The 20,108-nt window shown below is 42.2% G+C and overlaps 1 protein-coding gene across 19 annotated transcripts in view; it reads right to left on the bottom strand.

Annotated features, from left to right (window-relative positions):
- The window catches only part of NRXN3 (neurexin 3), a 1,019,488-nt gene that overhangs the window by 935,855 nt on the left and 63,525 nt on the right, over positions 1-20,108 (bottom strand). For 12 of the 19 annotated variants that reach the window (XM_027672767.1, XM_027672787.1, XM_027672777.1 and 9 more), the window contains exon 1: positions 16,263-16,971. In XM_027672767.1, coding sequence (XP_027528568.1) covers positions 16,263-16,971 — 709 coding nt within the window. Of the gene's footprint in view, positions 1-16,262; positions 17,509-20,108 lie in introns of those variants that run through there. The other 7 variants (XM_027672731.1, XM_027672716.1, XM_027672707.1 and 4 more) reach the window with 1 other exon arrangement.

Genomic DNA, 20,108 nt, shown 5'->3' with positions numbered 1-20,108 from the left:
CAGATCACTCAGCAGTGCACAGTCTCATGGCATACAGATTATCATTGGTTTGCTGGATACTGGTCAATTTTAGGCTATTCCTGACAAGGTCTGAGGCAGGACCTTTGCAATCACCTTAGAAAATAGAGGACCCGGCTCCACTACCATTGAAGATCATGACAGCCTTGGTGTCACTGTGTCAGCACCCATGAGTGATATCAGCTCTGGCTGTTTCCTGCCTGCTATAGTTTCCACATCAGTCTTTGCTTTCCTGTCTGCTATAGGAGGCATTGAATGAAACCATCTCATTTGGGAGCAGGCGGCCAGAGCTTTTCTCCAACAGGACCTTCAAAGACTGGTCCAGCAGATGGAGCTTTTACCTCATGTCTTGCAATTTGCACATTCTTGTGGAGAATGACTGTTGGGCATCTGCTCTTTTCTGAGATTCCCACACTCAGAAGAGATGCCTGTTGTGTCCATCCCATATAATGATTAACCTTGGAAAATACAGAGCACTTAAAGCTGGCAGGGCTTTGAATCCCTAAGGGTTCAGGAGGACTCCATTCAGAGAGACAGGAGCAATTCATAGCAATGGTATTTTCTCAGAAATTAGTTTAGTTTGAGTGTAATAGCCATGTTCCACTATCTAGTTCTCCATCATAAGGCTTGGAGGGACATGAAAGAAGATCACAACATCTTTACATTATCCCATTAAAGAAAAGGGAGACTCAAAGTTCCTACAACTCCTCTAATTTCATATATGAGGAATATGTAGGCCCAATAGGATCCATAGTGATATCAGAAGACCTAGAAGACTTCACTCCCCAAAGCCAAGAGGAGAGGAATGAGAAAAAAGAAGATTGTTGCAGGAAAAAAAGGAGATTCATGCATCACTGCATTGTTCTTTTACCTGTCAAGGTTTTCGGAACACATTTGATGAAGGCTAGGAAGGTGTGATGAGTGTGTCTCTAGTATCAGGTGACTAATTCCAGTAAGGGAATCAAACATCAAAAGGAGGGAGATTTAGAACCCTCAAAGCAGATGCTGATGGAGGAGATCCTTTAAGATGTGAACATTTCATTTAGCTGAAGACAAATACTAAGACGCAAATACGGAAGCACAGCTTTACCTTCCAACTGAGTGCCCTGAAGGCTGATCAATTTTCCATGCTTGGACAGCCTTCCCACCACAAACACAGAGCACGACTGGGTTCTCCCTTGCTGACTCACTTGCTTTTTCTCCAGTTGCAAAGCCCAACCCCCAGACTCCCACAGCTTTGCCTCAGAGAGACAGCTTTGTCTCCTAGTGCCAGTATGCAAAAGCTGGCCTGGCCAGTCACAACCAGGAGGCTCTTCCTCTGCCAGCCATGATCATCTTGACAGTTCTGCTTTCTCCTCATATTATTCGTCATCTCTCTCACTCCACCTTCCCTCCCTGAAATCAGCCTCCTCCATATACCACTTCAGGGTTGGGGGCAAGAGAAATGAGGGTCAATGCCGAAGCCAGAGCACTATCTGCTTCCTTCCTTCTCCCAATAGAGTGATAAGCCAAACAGAGCCAGGGTCAAGCCTGGGTGGGATGATAGGCTGGAGGAAAAGCATTTAAAACAGCAGAACCTTAAGCAGCTACAAAAATCAACTCATGGTTCTGCTCTGAGAAAGGAACAGCTGAAGTGTTGATGTTTAGATGTGGTTTGGCTTCTGAAAGTCTGCCAGAATGATTTAAGGAAAAGATCCACACAGTTACAGGTCTGTGGACCACTCTCCAATCATCTATCATGGAGCTAATAGCTCTACAAATGTATCTCAGCCTGGACTGGCCACTCGCTTTTCTGTGAGTATATTGGGATCCACTTTGACAGCGCTACCAACAAATGTCACTCCTGATCTTGGGATTGCCTGTTAGTTTAGCTCTGCTTCCTTCTGGTCTAGTTCTGATGATGAGTTTTATTAAAGATATAAAGGAATTCCAGTGATGTGCTTCTTCACAGCACCAGCAATTAAATTCTGTTGTGCACTGCACTAAAATAATTCATATGTAATGCTTACAGTTTCTAATAATTTAATTTAAACAGTTTGTGTAATAAGCGCCAGGCCAGAACTGTTAGTTCCCCCTGAGCGGACGAGTTCTATCTGAATCCTGTATGCTATGCAGTAGAAGAGAGTATCTGCTGGAGGACAGCATGTTAAATGCAGTATATTACAATTAAACAGAAAATAAGAGAGCACTTTTAGGTTAAAGATCCTCTACTCATGTCTTCCCATTATGTTATTGTTTCCAGCATAAGCACAAGGTCATCATGCTCCATCTGCCTCCATTCCATGCTGAACTTGCTGCTCACTTGCCAGGTAAATTTGGTTTCAAGTGTAACATTAGAAATGAGACATTTTGGAACCATTTTTGTGTCTAAAGGAGAGATTTTTGGGGAACAAACACAGAAGAAATCACTTTTCTAAAATGTTGTTTGGGGTTTTCTTCAGTTGCTCAAAGAGAGTAAAGATAAAAAAGAACAGGTCTTTTCAGGAATCTGTTTTCCATGTGATCTTCTCTCTGCTCGTGGCTTGGACAGGTGTACCCATTGCTGAGTAAAAACCTATCTGGATGGCCAAGCCCCAAGAGTGGTAGTGAATGGAGTTATATCCAGCTGGTGGAGAGTCCTCAGTATTGGGGCCAGTTCTGTTTAATATCTCTATTGATGATATGGACAAGGGGATCAAGTGCACCCTCAGTCAGTTTGCAGATGACACCAAGGTGAGTGGAATGTTGATCTGCTGGAGGGCAGGGAGGCTCTACAGCAGGATCTGGACAGGCTGAATCGATGCACTGAGGCCAATGTCATGAGGTTCAACAAGGCCAAGTGCTGGGTCCAGCGCTTGAGTCACAATAACCCAATGCAGTGCTACAGGCCCGGGGCAGAGTGGCTGGAAAGCTGCCCCCAGCAGAAAAGGACCTGGGGGTGCTGTTTGACAGCCACTGAACGTGAGCCAGCAGTGTGCCCAAGTGGCCCAGAAGGCCAATGGCATCCTGGTCTGTATCAGCAATAATGTGACCAGCAGGACTAGGACAGTGATTGTCCCCCTGTACCTGGCTCTGGTAAGGCCACACCACAAGTACTGTGTTCAGGTTTGGGCCTCTCATGACAGGAAAGACATTGAAGTGTTGGAGCATGTCCAGAGAAGGGCAATGGAGATGGTGAAGGGTCTAGAGAGTAAGTTCTATGAGGTTATTTAGCCTGGAGAAAAGAAGGCTCAGGGCCAACCTTATTGCTCTCTACAACTACCTGAAAGGAGGCTGTAGTGAGGTGGAGGTCGGTCTCTTCTCCCAGGCAACTAGAGACAGGATGAGAGGACACAGCTTCAAGCTGCTAGGGTTCCTTCAGGTCAGATATAAAGGAAAATTTCTTTATGGAAAGGGTTGTCAAGCACAGGAACAAGCTGCCCAGGGAAGTGGTTGAGTCACCATTCTTTGGAGGTATTTTGAAAATATTTAGATGTAGCACTTAGTGGTAGGTTAATGGCTGGACTCAATGATCATAGGGGTCTTTTCCAACCTAACTGATTCTACAAAAATAACCAAACAAAAAAAAAATAGACAAATTGAAAACTCTTCTATTTCCATCATATATGAAATACTGTCTATACAGTCAGTTCTATCCCCCAGATGGAAGTCTAGCACAAAAGAGTCCTGCCTTCAGTGGTTTGTTGGAGCCACTCCACTCTGGAGCAAAGTTTCCAGTAAAACTCACTGTCTTATTGACAATGAAAGCTTGACAGGATGAGAAGGTTACATGAGAGCCTCACCTTTGCAGGTTTGCAGAAATTCAGAAGGGAGGAGCAATGTAAGACCACAGTACACTTCTCCTACTCACCTTCCACCCAAGGGGATGTTCAGCAAAGTATTCAAATATTTCAAATTAGTGTTTCATTTTGATATTTTAGGCAAAATTATAAACCGTTCTCTACTGGAAACATTTAAAGGAACCAGATCCTGTTTTGAAAAGTTGGATCAAAGTGCACATAAACCACAGATGGGACAAAACAGCTAAAACTTTTACTGCTACAAGTCTACTTTTCCTCATTACTAACTATAAAACTAAACAGGGGAATCCATGAAGCATAGCCCAAGTAGGGCAGCATACTAGCAAGAAGTAAGGAAGAAGCTATTTCAAGATTGTTTCAGTGACAAAGCTATGCGACAACAGCCCCAAAGGACAGAAATTCTTGGATATGGACAATCCATTCCACCAGAAAGAATAAAAATATGTATTTCTTTGAATTTCAATCAATTGAAACTTTTACAAGAATCCCTAAAATCCAAAGCTTCGCATTCAGTGTAAACCATGGGATTTTGTGGCTTTTCCAGCACACTTGGATAAAACTAGATAAACTACTATATTGTTTAATACTTAGGATTTAGCATTCTGGATTCCAATTCCACCTCAGGCAGCTTTTGACTCGATACCCTTCAATAATTCACATTCTGCTTGCCTCTCAGTTTTGCCATCAGTAAAACAGAGATAACATGCATTTCACAATGCAGTAGAGTGATGTGAAGGCTGACTGATTTATCAGTAGTTGTGAGATGCTTAGGAATACTCTGATGAAATGTGCCACATGTATGCACAATTTATTATTAACCTGACAGCATTTTAGCTCTTTTGTTTTCCTGCCTTGCACACAATTCAAGTGCGGGATGCCTGAAGCACATTGCCATGTGGCATTTTGATTATAGCAGGTACTACCATTTAATTCTGAAATTCACAACTTTAATATCACATTTAAGCAGGATTTTTGTCATTAATTTTCCTTTTCCGCTCAGTTTCAAAAGATGAACATTTGAATGGTCTTGAGTTTAGTTCAGTACCAGATCATTAAAATTAGTATTAAAGGCAAACACAGGCAAGGAAAGAATCGCATAGAGGAATGTGCTCCTTTGGTCAAACTTTTAGAGGTGAAAAAGGACTGAATAAATACAATATGAAGGTAAAATTATCAAAACTACTATTTTGAATTCCAGACCAGTCATGAGGCTCCAAGGTGCCTGAATCACTTTTCAAAATATGACTTAAAAGTAATTTTTTTAACTGATGAGATCAACAAATCTAAGTACATTTGACTTTAGTTCTTAGTTAAGCACATCTTCCATCAGTATGAATGAAACCTTTGCCTGACTAAAGAGAACTTCGTGTATGAGGTTAATTTTAAGTTGAATACTATTTATGGGACCAGATGTGCAAGAAAACATTTTATGCAATGATCTGCACATCTGATATATTTACTACAGAGCAGCTCATCCCTGACACATCTGTATCTGCAAGTTCAAATAGTTCACATAGCAACACTGCGGCAGAGCTGTGCACAAGGAAAAAACAGCTGGACAACTGTAAGGATGGAAAGTAACCCAGATGTAACCTACATTTTGTTTCACTCCCAGACCTGAAAAGGGGTTTAAATTGTTTTAGTCTGAATTCCAACACCAATATTTTGTTAAGTAACCAAGAGGAAACTTAAGCAATTTCAGCTCTGGAAGAAAACTAGTGGAGACTGTTACAAATGCCCTAAAATAGTGGGATATAGATTCATAGATTTTTAAGACCAGAGGGAGCATTAAATAGACCTACAATACAGCAGTGACCTCCACTGTAAGTGGTAGCAGGGCTATAATTAAGCACCACTGACAAATGAGGTCTGAAGTCACAGCCAATTGTTCTCCCGAGATAGAGGATCTGTTACTTAGTCCTTTGGTTCAGCTATCTTTTGCCTCAGGCAAACTAGGAGTCCCCACACTAGCAACTGGCAAGGAAAACATCCCAGAGCTCAAGAATGGTTGTCATGCCATACCAGTGCAGATCCCAAGGGATTTTCATAGGCAGAGCCTTGCTCATCCAGCCCAAATCTCAGCTTGGGCTGGCTGCATTTCAAAGAGCATTTCTTGTACAGAGAGCATTTCTTTGTTACTCTCTTCTTTGGGAATGCCTGCTGACCAGTCCTTAGGTCCAGCTACAATGAAAACTACTGAGGTTCAATCCAACACACTAAAAAGCTAAAGACCAAACTGCTGACAATACTAGCCCCTCCAAAGCAGCTGTGGTTCTTCGTTAATATACTCAGCCTTGCTGTCTTCACTGTCACTGTTGAGGGACTGCACTGTTCAATGATACTGGCACACCTGAGAAGGCAAACTGGGAAGAGTTCATTCCAGTCCAGTCCACTCAAATTACGCCTTGGGCCTTTCCTTTAGTGGAGCTCTTGACAAACAGCAGTAGCTATAGATCTGTCACTTCCAATGAACTGATATGATAACAGTGCTGCACATCACTCTTCTCTCCTGGGAAGTATCAAAGGACACCAATCTGGTCATCACCCTACCTGTGCTCCAGGCTCCACTTGTGTCTTCAAGCCAGAAAACTATTCTCCTCTCTGGTCAAGTTTAATCTATGCTTAAGTCTCCTGTTGCCTCCACTTCTGCACCTAGCAGTTCCCACAGTTGGAGCATGGTGGGGTTGAGTCCAGTGCCATTTGGTCTGTGTGAGAGTATATGCCCCTTCCTTAAAACACTTTAACATTTTTGTGATATATTGCAGTTCATCAGTAGTAGGTCCATATTAGGAATAATCACGTCAGTAAGTTACAAAATAAGCTACAATTATATGTGCAATAGATATAGATTACATTTTAAACAAAGTCAGAATTCAGAAATTCTACAAAATAAAAATACATCACTTTTTCTGCAGATTGTCAACCAAATCAGTATTTTTTTCTAAATATTTTGATCTGAATGAAACCACCATTTCTCACAAGTAAAACATTTCCAATCTGTCTGATTCTGATGTGTCTTAGCTGGTCAAAATGGAACCACACATCTTTCATTCAAACATGCCACAAGACAGGGCGGGCAAACACCAGACTGCCTTACAGATACATTTCTGAGTAGGATGCAAAGTAGAGATAATGTATATAGGTATATAGGTCTCCTACCTGTTCAAAACCAGCAAGCTTTGGAATTTGTCACAGATGCAAGCTGAGACACAACTGAGCGTTTCAGCTTAAGCAATGAAGGAAAATAGAGAATTTAGGAGAAGACAGCCAGCAAGGTAAATTACAATTTGGAGCCCTACTTTATTTTTTTTTCAATGAAGAAAAAAAAATCAGATCTCCAAAACACAGTGTCCACTAGAGGAACTCTGAAGGAGGATTTTGCCATTTCCTGCAGCATCCAATGTTTAGTCAGAGGGTCCTCTAAACAATAATAAACTTATAGTCTTAACAATATCATCATATGACCACCTTCCAAGCTGCTGTGATCACATAGCTACCAGTACCTAATCTGTCAAATTTTCAGCTAGATATGCCTGTATTAGTTGCACCTAATCTTTGACACTAATATAAACATACCTCTAGCTCTGGTTATCCTGAGAGATATAACAATGTTACTGCTTCATGATGGCAATATATTCATCCATAACTTTTTATGTTCATCCATCTCCTGTTATCTTCCTTAAAAGTCAAAGCTATGTGAATTACAAGGACCTGCACAGATCTCCAATTACACCAGAAGTCTGGTAGGCATCATGCAGGTTGGTCCATTTGCCCCCTGCCTCCTACCAAACCAAGTCCCACAGCAGGTCTCCCGAAGCCACGGAGAAAAAGGCATAAGACAGAAATAAAAGCACAGAAGTTCTAAATATTTTCCCAGTTTTTTTCTTTTAGGTAGTCCTAGACAAGCAATTTAATTTCCTCTCTTCTTCATATATCTCACCTTTTTCTTTTTCCCCTTATCTTTTTTATCAGTAATTTATTAAGGAATTACTACATACACTTCTTCCCCATTTAAAAATAATCTTTGGGGAATATAAGCAATTTCAGCCATATACAGAAAGGAACTTAAGGAATTTAGCTGCAAACACCACTGAATTATGAAATTTGCAGATCACAACACAAGCCACTCTCTTTACCGCTAGCCATCTCTGCCTCAACTGTTGTTTCTGACCAGTCTCAGTGGACAAACGTGCATTTAGTTCCAAGGATTTCTCCTATATTACCTTGAAAAGAAAGGTACTGAGAGGCACTCCGACCCTGAAAGCCAGGCTTGCAAGATGGAAGCAGCAGGAAAGACCAGAAAATCAAAAGCATGCCTGCAGGGACACACCAGAGGTTTAGAAAACTCAGTGTCATTTTTCTCAAGTACTAAGGCAACAAACCACAAAGAAATGAAAATCCACCCAAGAGATTACAGAGTTCAAGAAAGGCTTCTGAATAAATGCAGCAGCCAAGCAAACTACGGGGCCTGACAGCAGCATTAGAGATTGAAGCCTGGTTTTAACGTACAGCTCAAATTTCTACATCTACCAAGGAGCTGCTTCTTCCTTTCTGATAAAGGTCTCTTGCCAAATACTCAGAGCCAAACCCAGTCCATTATATCCACTCAGGTTACTTAATTGGTCAAATTCCATGAGTAAGAGGAGGAAGATCACACCTCACAGCAAAATCCCAAAAGCCAAGTATGCCTTTCCTCCTTGGCCTACATAGCAAAATGCAGGCCAGTTACAAATACATCTGCTGTATCTAATAAGCAGTCCGAGTTGCTTTGATGAGAGTTGAGGAAAAGAAAGAAGATTTTTACCCACTCTTTCAATGCCTTAGAATCACAAAACGCTTGCCAGCTTTGTGCTAACTAAACACTCAGAAACAATCCAATGGGCTTTCTTCTCTGCTGTCCTGCTTTTTATGCAATGATTCATACAGGAACAGAGGAAGTGCAATCTCTGCCATTCTGCTCGGGTACCCTTTAAGCTCTCTTTGCTCTTCCTGACAGCACAAGGTCAAGGCAAGTCTTGAGCATGGAGGGTGAAAGCAGCAGGCTGAAATGAGCAGCCACAGCAGGGAGAGTGCCAGTGCAGACAGGTAGGCAGAGGTGGGTCACCGTACAAGGAAAAGCATCTGATCAGCATTTGTGGTTCATGGCAGAGGGCACTTGGGGGAAGTCAATGGAGTACATGGGTCAGATACAAAAAAAAAAAAAAGTCAAAAGCTCTCTTTCTCCCATTGCTCTGATCAGCACCCTGTAGTGCAGCATCTGCTCCATGCCACCGACAGGGAAGAGGCTATGCTGCTGTTCAGGTTCTGTCTTTACCAGCACAACTGCAGCCTGGCCTGGGAAGGGTCTGAGTACTCATAGCGTGACACTGCACACAGCAGCAGGAAACGGGGAGATTTCAGTTGAAAAAAAAGATGAGTGCTCCTCAAAGATGGACACTTAACAAGGAAAACCACCTTAATTTCCAACTGCAAGCCAAGTTAAAAAACTTACAATCAAACCAGGTCATCCTGCTGGGTGTTCATGAATGATAATAATTTACTTGTCATGCTAAGATATTTATATGTCTCTATCACTGTCATACAGAAGCATATGGGATTCTTAATACCTGGAGGTACAGGAAGCCCCACTGGCTACATATTTCAGATATGGAAACTGAGACACAGAGGGTAACCAGATACATATCCCCTGCAAAAAAAGGTCAATTGATTCAGTCTTGAGTCTTTTAGTCTGCCAGCAAATCACTCTGGGGACACAGAAAGCCTGTGGCAGAAATGGAAATTAGCCTCTTAGGTGCTAACGCTCTTATGACCAGACCATTCAAGTTCTGCTGCCCCACTCCACTTTCTTTACATGGTATACTTTGGTATCTACAGAATAATGAGGTGAACAAGTGTACATGCAGACAGGGTCTGGAGAGCTGACACAGCATAACTGGCAATGGTGCCAGCAACACAGAATATGAATCTAGTGTACTTAGGTCCCAGCCCTACTTCAGAGCAAACACAAACCAGTTCTGCATCAAGTAGACTGTGACATCCACAGTCCTCCCTCCCTCCTCATACCTACTTCTCTCAGCCCTTGGGCTGTTTTGCACCCAGTTGCCAGCTCCTGGACCTGTTCACAGATGGAAGAAGGGCAAATGCTTTGCTCAGCAGGGTAGGTGTACAATGGCAGTGAGCCTGTCTGCAATGAAGGATTATGGGAGAGACACACACACACACCCACACTGCTATCTCCAGACAGCAATAACATGGCAGTTGCCTTGCTTTTTATAGGGAGAGAAAGAAGCTTTTCTGTCCATCAAGTTAAAAGTGTGTTAGCAACGAAACAAGAGGTAAAGGGAAATCAGAAGTTGGCCCAGGACAGGTGGCCATTCTACCATTTCATCACATGGATTACCACCTTTTCCTGCACCAGGAAACACCCATTGCTGAGATCGACGTGCAGAAGTGCATCTTCTCTTAGTAGTGACAGAGTGTGCTGGACAGATGTACTCCTCCTCCAATTCTTTCCCTGGAGCTTCATGGCGCCGTTTTCAGCATCCTAAAGGTATCTAAGAGGATTGCTGCCCTCCATTTTCCACCAAAACATAAAAAAATTACGCTGTGGCAAATGCCGTGCACACCTCCATACTGGAATAAGGATGAAAGCAACAGTTACAGCATGTGCTGTCTTGCTTGGGCCTATATTTACTGCTGATTGACCTCTATGACAAGCTGCCTAGCTCAGCAGAAGCCTGTACAGTAATAATAAATCAACTCTTCCCCCCCCTTTTTTTAGTGCAAAACCAAAAGAAAATAAACCTGTCTTCTGAACCATAAGTCCAAACCAGAAATTTCTGACTCTGCTCACTTTCATAATTATTGTTGGTTACTTTAATTTCAATCTTTCTTAAGCAATGCCCAAAAATTCCAGCTTAATTCCTAGCTGTGGACACTATGGGATAGAGTCTGGTCTATGGGACAGCACGCTGGTCTTTGGGCTAATAGAGAAAGCTGGTATCCAGATTCCAGCTAGATTTAGTCCTCCAGAAGCTTGCTCAGCCCATTCAAATCTACTCTTTGCAATAACCAAGAACCGTTCTCTTACACTATTAGGCAGGTAAAACCAATACAGAACAGCTGATGTAAACAGTCTGTATGAGCTATGATTTACTATTTATAAAGTAACATTTTGATCTCGGGTTTTTTTTTTCCCTGAGTTCTACTCTCTCCTGGTCCACAAATTATTCTTGCTCTTTACCAGTTCCACCTCACACTAAATAGCAATCTCCTTTGTACCCAACCACCACCTGCTTCATTTTATCAGAGGAGATGTCCAAGCCTTGCATAACTGAGAGCTTTAACTTCTTTCTTGCCTGAAGTCTGCAGCTGATCTGCAATCAAGCAGAAAAGGATTGTAGCCTCATGGTCATCTATAATACAGGAGGGTGAAACAAGAAGAATATAGCTGTCAGCATGTATTGTAGATAGACTATTTGAATCAATGGCACTCGCCATGCAGGGTCCTGTGATCTCCCTGATGCTCCCCTGCATTAAAAGCAGGAGAGACCACAAAACAAATCCAGTCAGCTCTGGAGTTGCAGGCAGTCTATGCTTAGTGAGGGGACATGGGTCCTAGGCATCTTCTGTGAAAGGGTATGTAGGATATAAATTCAAATTCTGTGGTTTCCGGTCAGTTTTAATATTTATCATTAAGAATAACAAATGGTGCTTAAACTGCATTTTGGAGTTTCAAAGCACTTCATAAACATCAATTAATATCTTAACACATCGTCTTTCTCTGGTGATCATCTGGCAATACATAAAAAAATTTACAACCAGACTGGAAAAAAGATTATAATTTTAAATACGACCAAAGGAACTTAAACCAGGAAGAAACGAGCAAGAGAAAGAGAGGAGGAAAAACAAATTGCTGCAAAATTAAGTCACGAGCAGAGTTCTTACCAGCTTTCTGCCCAATGGCCAGTGCTGTGACATAAGAAGTGACATAAAACAGCAGATTTGCCCCTTGCAATATTTACTCCACAGACCTTGGAGACCATCAATTCTAGAGTTTTGCACTGGTGAGTGAAGATCCAGGCCCCTCCAAAGTGTGTCCTAGAGCTGCCTGCTGTCCTCTACAACAGCAGAGCAGAAGACCAAATGAAGGGCCTGCAACTGTTTATTGCTGGTGAATTCAACAAAAACCAATTTATATTCATCTATCAAGGAATATGCAAATGGAAGCAAATATTGTGGTCATGTTCATTTGTTTCTGATTACAAAATGTATGTAAATGTATATGCAAATTAAGTGCAACCATCAGGCTCATGGCAAAGGGCCAAACTCGCCCCCCGTATTATAAAGATTAGGGTGGTTGGAAGGGAGATACAGGGACTGCAAGTGAGGTTAAGCAGTCCCTTCAGATGCAGTCAAGACTGGGCTGCTGCGAAGGGGCAGGAGGAGGATAAATCCTGCAGTAACTTGTCACTTTAAACGAAGCTGAGGGACTATAGAAAAATCTGTTCCCGCTGCAGTTAGAAGTGTGATAATTACAGAGCAACGGGCTCCTCTGTCATTCAGCAGGCAGCATCCCCAGGAAATCTTGCTCTGTAATCAAGGGAAGAGGTGCAATCAAGCCCCTATTCAGGCTTCGTTTAGAAACAGCCCCTGCAGGCAAGACAAAGGCTTCAGCATGGTGCTTTGTGAAGTTGGTGATCACATCAACATCTTGGTTCTGCAACTACAAGCAGTGAGTGTCATTTCTAAGCACATCTTCTGTTCACCTTTTCTCACAAAGTCCAGAAGGAGTCTTGGAAGAGGGGTGAAATCTTGGGCCAAAATACAGCAGTGTTGGAGGAAGAGAAAATTTCTTGCAGGCTGACAAGCGTGATCCTGAATGAGCAGATAGGAACATGCTCATCTGGCTTCACCAGCAGCTCAGTCTGCAAAATCTGCATGGGGAAGGTTTTGTTGGGTTTTTTTCCAGCAACATAAATGTATCCGTGCTGCTCAAATTCTACAGGAACATCATTCTCTTGGCAGCAGCCTGATCCCACAGAGACTGATGAGGTTTATTAGAGGAGAAGATGTCTCTGAGTTCAGCTTTCACGTCTAATGCCACCATTGCCCAGAAACATACAAACTAATTGCTACTCAAATCAGCCATCCTTTGTACCCTACAGAGCTGTCAGATTCAGTGAACCAGTTTACTCCAACTGCAATAAAAACAGTCTCACATTTTATTCAAAATAGCCAACCCCTACAAAGTGTGCACGCATTTGCACTCCCACTATACAAACTCAGACACAGAAATTGTACCTGCTCAGCTACCCATCTGGGCATGTGGCTGCCATGATAGACACAATCCTGCTAACTCCAGATGCACATGAAGTGCCAAAATTTTTTCTGCACATTGGGGGCACATTCCAGGCAGGATCCCTAGTCTTGTCTCAATATGGAGTGGTTGTTCTCTGTTGGCATTCACTATAACTGGAACTGCACTTGGACTTACAGTAGCCCCTAATACTGTAAATGGAGCTTCATTCCGTCACACTACAGAATCAGCAGGTTCCACTCTCTATCTATTTCTTATATCTCTGGCCGCCGAATAAATAAGTCTGCTGTGGTTCTACCATCTGCAGGCATGGGTATCAGTCAATAGCCAAGTAATGGCCTGGACACTGTCAAGAGAACTCATTATTAAAAAAGTACATATTACATTTAGCTGTTCAAACAGAACTTGTTACTGATCAGATCCCATCAGTTCCCAGTAAAAGAGCCAGCTCTGGTGACAAAATGAAAATACGCACACAGACTACAGACTAGTAAATACTGTAATGGAGTTAAGGATCCCCCCAAAAAGAGAGTTGTTGATATCCGGTTGAAAGAGCACATCTTTTTCAAAAATGAGACTGGGAATAAAATAACCATGTTATTTCTGCAAACATCCAGAGGCAGGATAAGGAAACAAAACAAAAGCAACAGTTCTGACAACAAATATCTCAATCTCTTGAGGGGAAAAAAAAGCAAACAAAGAAAATACAAGTTGTTTAATGGCCAATCAAGCCACAGGCAGGAAGAGCCTATATTCAGTTGTGCCATTCCTGCCACATCCTACTGTTTATCAGTGGAGGTTCTGCCACACTCACAGAATTCAAAGACAATACCTTTGGAGTTTGCTATATTTTTCAAAATCAGATAAAAAGGTAGCTAAACTTAATTTGGTACCTGTTTTGTTTTCTTGTCACTTCTCTTTGTCTGCTTGTTTCCACTTACTACACAGCTTTTCTTTTGTTTTTCCCTTTCTCACAATCTGCACAGACAGTGGAACATTTTTCAGCAACAGCATTTAACACACAGAAATCACCACTGCTACAGCATAAAGGAGTCATAAAAGAAGGCTGATTATAAAATTCTAATGTAAATCAAATATACACACTTTAGTAATAAACAAGAAAACAAGAACCAAAAAAGATAATGACTGTGGAAATCTCTACATTTGATCCATTGCAAAAGTTGTCTGCGCAGTATCTTCACTGAAAGTGAACAGACACCAGCTAACAGTAAGTTAAAAATGTTTACTTAAGAAGGCACATCGTGACAAACTTCTTTGCTCACCCTTAATAGAAGGTTCGGCTGGAAACTGATGAATCACTATAGGAAACAAACAGCAATGGTGACTCACAGCTTTGAAAGGTAACAATAGCACTGCTTGATCCATGGTGTCTACAACAGAAATATCCCTGGACTCATGAGAAGATGGATTTCAGATTCTTCCACCCACCCAGGAAATGCAGAAACTCCACTACCTGAGCTCTGGTTAGAGCTCTCACAATTGCTCCACAGGTATATGGAATTCCTGCTCACCTACACGCTTTTCTCAAGATGTTCACTGAAAACCATATGCAGTTGATGTCTTGAGCAGCTCCTGTGGAGTCTGGATCCAATAGCCCACCACTAGAAAGAGCCTTATAACTTTATGTTTCAGAGTCCACATGCCTGTGTTGCACTTAAATCTTCCATCACCATAACTGGCATTTAGACATGAGGTGTGTTTGCTCTATAAGCAAACACTCCAGGGCCCAGCTCCTGAAATGCCCAGTCACACCCAGCAGCCTCTACAGCCCCATGTAACTCATGGCTCAAGCACAGAAAACAGTGCTGGCTCATTATTAGTTTGGACCTAATCAGTTCGGAGCAAATGGCTAGAAAGAATTTCGGTGTTCAGGACTTCACAGGCTCACAACTCCTGTCTAATGGTCATGTACTGTTACTGTGCTGTTTGGATACAAAGACAAATTTTTTGTTATCATTAAAATGACCTTAAAATGAATGTACATATGGATGCTATGTCTATTTTTCAAACTTTCTCTTCCTATAAAAACATATTTGCTTCTTCATCTATACTGCAAACATAAGCTGTAGGGCTTTTTGTTTGGATATCAAGAGTATAAGGACTATTTTCAGCACTTCTCACATTCTAGATACTAAACTCTGGTTAATCTAGTTTCATTGCCAAAATAAGTAAACAAATGCTAGTTGTGAAAATACATTATTGCAAATATTTCCATTTTGACAAAATTTCAGGGTGGGGTTTTTTTTCCCTTGAGATTGGACACTTCTTGTCCAGGTTTAATCTTTGGCTTAATCTCAACTTGTTGTGTTTAATGCCAAATGTCACAAAAAATGGTGTGATGAGATTCTCAAACTCACACTGGGATTTCCAGTTGACTTACTTAAGTCTCCTGCACATACAGAGTTAATTACCATCACACTGCTAAAGACCAAGGGAATTAACCCTGAAATACACTTCAGCATGGGGTTTGCATGACTTAAAACTTTCAGACTCAAATTCTATAAGAGAGTAGAAACAATGTAGAAACATGCAAATCCCTCTTCTCTTTGCAACACTAAGATCAATTTAAAAAGCAATTTAAGCAATTTAAGCAAGGATGCTAAAACAATCAAGGTGCCATTCAGCAATTAGTATGCAAGCAATTCAAGGGAAGCATGGGGCTTCCACAGACTAGCAAAAGCCAACATCAAATAACATATGCAATGTCCTGTCAATCAGTTATGTTAGCCATATATACATGGTTCCTGTTTGCTGACACTTCAGTCAGTTTTCAGGGACACAGGGTAGTGAAATAGCCATTGCTTTTACCAACACTAACCTAGGGTACGTCTGTATTTACCAATTTATGTTCTCTACCCTTTTTAAGAAGTTCTGATGAAATGGATGATGATGATGAAAATCTGTCCATGCTACAAATGCAGCATCCTTTCAGAAAGGTGCTTCTTGCAATTGTTCATACTATCTACTCCCACTTCATTACTTCCAGCCGGAATAGGAATGGTGGAACTTTAATTCCTCTGATAACCACCAGCAGGAATAAGAACTCCATCATAGCCCTGCTAAATAACAAATTAACTCTCTGGATTATGTAAAGATCAGTGGGAAGCATGGAAGTATTCTCTTACCTTCAGAACACAGCTTGCCAGCATATCCAGTGGCTGAACAGTCACAGTGTGGCTCGCCATCCAGAAGGAAGCAAGTGCCACCATTTTCACAGGGGTTTTCTGAGCAAAGTCCTTCCATTTCCAGTCGGACCCCTTGACTACCCAGGAGCTGTGGCTCAGAGTTGCCATATTTCAGATCCAGGATAAATCCTTGAAATGGAGGCTCACTCAGAACACCATTGAGAGTCAAGGCAGCAGGACGGATGTCCAGTGGGACTCCACCAACAAAAAGGTCACTGACGATATTCATATACTGGCGTTGTGGACGCACCTCACCCGGCTTGGCCTCACCATCCAGCACTAGCACCGTCCGAAGGTGATTGCGGCTGACCATCAGGAAGTGCCAGTTGCTATCATTTACCTGCTTGTCTGTGATAACTGTTGTCTCTGCACAGTCCACACTGAACTGGAGCTGGATGCGCCCATCAACAAGGGACAGACAGAGGAAGTCACAGACACCACCATCATCAAAATAGAGAAGCAGCCCAGCAGAGACGTTGGTCTTGAACTGGAAGCTGAGTTCGCTCCTAGTGCTGGCATCCCAGCGGAGGTAGCGGGCCCACTGGTTGGGGATGCCCATGAACTCCAGACCCAAAGAGAGACCCAGCAAGGAGCCCAGCAGCAAACTCACCTTCAAGGTGAAGTAGACAGAATGCAGAGTGAAGCCCATTGTTTCAACCTGCTCTTCCCTAGGAGAAAAACAGAAGCCACACTACTGGGAGGAGAACCCCAGCAGTCAACACCAAGTATTAAATCCAAAGGGAAGAGGAGGAGAGCAGAAAGAGTGACAGAGTGGGAGAGTAAGTGGAAAGTGAAATAGCACGTTCACGTGACCAAGAGGAAATCTCTCCTCTGCAGGGAAAGATCTCAATTATCTTTTAGGATCCAGAGGCTTTTATCTCAGAAGTACAGGATACATGAAGTGACTTCTCCAGATGGTGTACTTTTGTGAAGGGCAAAATAACCCACAGTGATTTGTTTTGGTAGAACACAAAGGTAAGGAAAGGCAGAGTTGAAGTCCAAGCCTAAAATTCTTGCTTTCTAGAAGTGATGACAATATTGACGGTGGTGGCAGTGAGACAGAAGAGAGAGCGAATTCATAAAGCATGTGAACCTCAAGAGGGCAAAAATAAAGTCAATCTTCATGATGCACTGGTGGATACCCAGCCCATAATTCACTGCTTGGCACTCACAGAGCTTGCAGGACCTGTGGGGCCAAGAAAAGAAAGAAAGGAAGAAGTTAGTCCTATTACTACCCGTATCTTTACCAAGAAGCTTATTAACATCTTGTGCAATAACTCATTTACATTTCTTGATACTCTAGACACTTCTTCATGCTTGCAATTGGCTACGCAGTTCTCCAAAGCAGCAAGGACATCTATGTTCTAAAAACTAAGAGGACAAATAGAGAACTCACAAAGTGATCTGCACACGTAACAATGCTGAGCAACGTAAAGACACACCATATTATTTAACTCTTTTGATGGATGCAATCTCATTGACTTAACTGAGAAATGGTGCTGGAGCTTTCCCATGAAAATGCTTAGGGCAAAGACCAGAGTTCCTTAGAGTTTAGAAGTTGATATAGGGCAAGAGAAGAAATTATTCAAATTTCCCATTCCATTGCTTACATAATGCTTCCTAGCACACCAAGCAAGCATTAGAGAAGACAACCCTGCTGTCAGCCTGTCATGCAATAGCTGCTTTTACTTTACATGTCTCACACACTTCAGAGACTCCAACAGGGACCTCTGCAACCTGGAAACATGTGCTATGTAAATTATATATGGCAACCTGCAGTTTAGATGATGGCAAACTTGCAGCTTAGATGCTAAGAACTGTCTAAACACTTAACCACTTACCCTGGTCTAGTTGTTTGGCAAAAAGGCCAAATTCACCCCTAACTAACAGCACACAATTGTAACTGCCTTTTCTGAGTTACACCTGTTAACACTGGAATTTAACTCACTTCTGAATATTTGCATGTGGGTGACTGTATGCCTGGTGTAGGAGGATGTTTTAAGTGACAGGTAAAGAAGACAGCACAAAGCTATGCTCATTCCTTGAAAAGTCTACCTAAAAGGAAAGTAAGTTTTCTATTAACAGACATGTTTGTTCACAAAGATGGGTTGGGCACAAGAACAGCTCTGGGAATGGCTAACATTAGCATAGATACAAAGCAGGAAAAGGAGGTGATGAGAATCAAGGCCTTCAGCCTCACAGAAGCCAGCATGAACACAGTTTTCACAAATTGGAACACAAATATTGTGAGGCAATATTTGCTTGGGAAAAATATTTTGTGCTGTGGACAATGAGAGTTGCTGGGGCTGCTGTTGCTCACAGCAGATGCCTTTCATCCCCACTGCCCACTTTGCTCTGAAGGAGAAGGCCCACAGACACTGCAGAAACAGTCAGTGCTGAAAAGTTTCTGTTTGGTAAGGGCAGAGGTTGAGCTGGAGCAGAACCACTAGGAAACCGAGGGGAGAGTTTACCCAGTCACAGCCTCGCCTGCCTTAGCGACCTGCAGAAGCCATAAGTCTCCAGAGCTGTCAGTCTGATAAATCTAGCCAGCATGAAAAACAAGTCACTTAGAAAACAAAAGAGATCAATTAAAAGAAAATGCACAAGTTGGAGAGAAATGTGAGCTTTCAGTGCCCAGTGGAAACCAGGTCTGTTCCCTGCAGCTGCCTGAGCTGAGTGTGTTATCTAAACTGCTATAAACACAAATAAAATCAAGTCAAAACCAGAGGGAAGATAATTCCTTTTAATTGTTAACAGTTTGGCTGAGAAGAATGGAAAGAGGAAACAGGAGGTGTTAGGAGAGGTGTAAAATGGAAAAAAAAATATCACAGATCCAAATGCTCAAATTGTTTGTCTTCCAAATAATCATGATGCTGGCTCAACTGATAGGGGTGTTGGGGGACCTTGAAAAATCAGTTGGAAAAAAAAAATTATGCGGCTGTTGTTTATTTACCTTTCTTCTCTGTGCTCCCTAGAGGATCCACTAAAATAGCCCATGATTTATGGAGAAGGAGAATAGAGTGAGAGGAAGGTAAGTGCAAAAGTGATGACCCAAGCCTGGAGTTACTGATGAGATGGGAATAGGAATATCATAATGTGTGTAAATTAGCCAGCGATGTGCTTCCAACAGCTCACAGGTTCACAGCTCCCTGAAACATTTACCACCACCACAGCAAAATTCACTGTTCCATCAGACAGCTCTATGCTCACCCTGAGCTGAGAAGGGAGACAAGCCCAGCATGGCACCAACCACTCACAGAGACCCCAATACAGCAGAGTTCTCACCCAAGCTTTAAGTTCTCCTGGCCAGGGTGAATTGCACAATTTGCATCAAAGTCAGCCCTCAGTCTTACTACACTTTTCTACCTGTTTTAAAAGACCAACTCTTTGATAACCAGTGAAAGATGCTGTAAATCACAGCAGCAGCAGGTGTGAACATGATAGATAACCACAGCTGAGATGTGTATGTCCATGTACAGTTCAAACACCTGTCCAAAATGTCTACCAATCTCTCCCAACCCCAGGCTGCTGAAACCCTGCGTTACACACACAAAGAAATCTCGATCTCCATGGGTCGCCTCAATCCTCGAGTTATTTTAAAGCTACAGTAAAGGGACTAGGCTACCTCTGTGGTACAGATTTCTGTAACGATACAAATTCATCAGGAGAACACAAAAGGCACAGTTAACAAGGGAAACCAGGCAGAAATGGTTAAATAGGAATAGCATTGTTGAACGAGGGAAGCCGAGACAATCCCTCTCTGTTTTGATTGAGAGAAGCCAAGGT

This window comes from Neopelma chrysocephalum, unplaced genomic scaffold (genome assembly GCF_003984885.1).
Source record: "Neopelma chrysocephalum unplaced genomic scaffold, ASM398488v2 Primary Assembly neopelma1_24, whole genome shotgun sequence".
Lineage (NCBI taxonomy): Eukaryota > Metazoa > Chordata > Aves > Passeriformes > Pipridae > Neopelma > Neopelma chrysocephalum.
The sequence above is the reverse complement of the archived record's forward strand: the minus strand, read 5'-3'. Positions and strand labels throughout refer to the sequence as shown.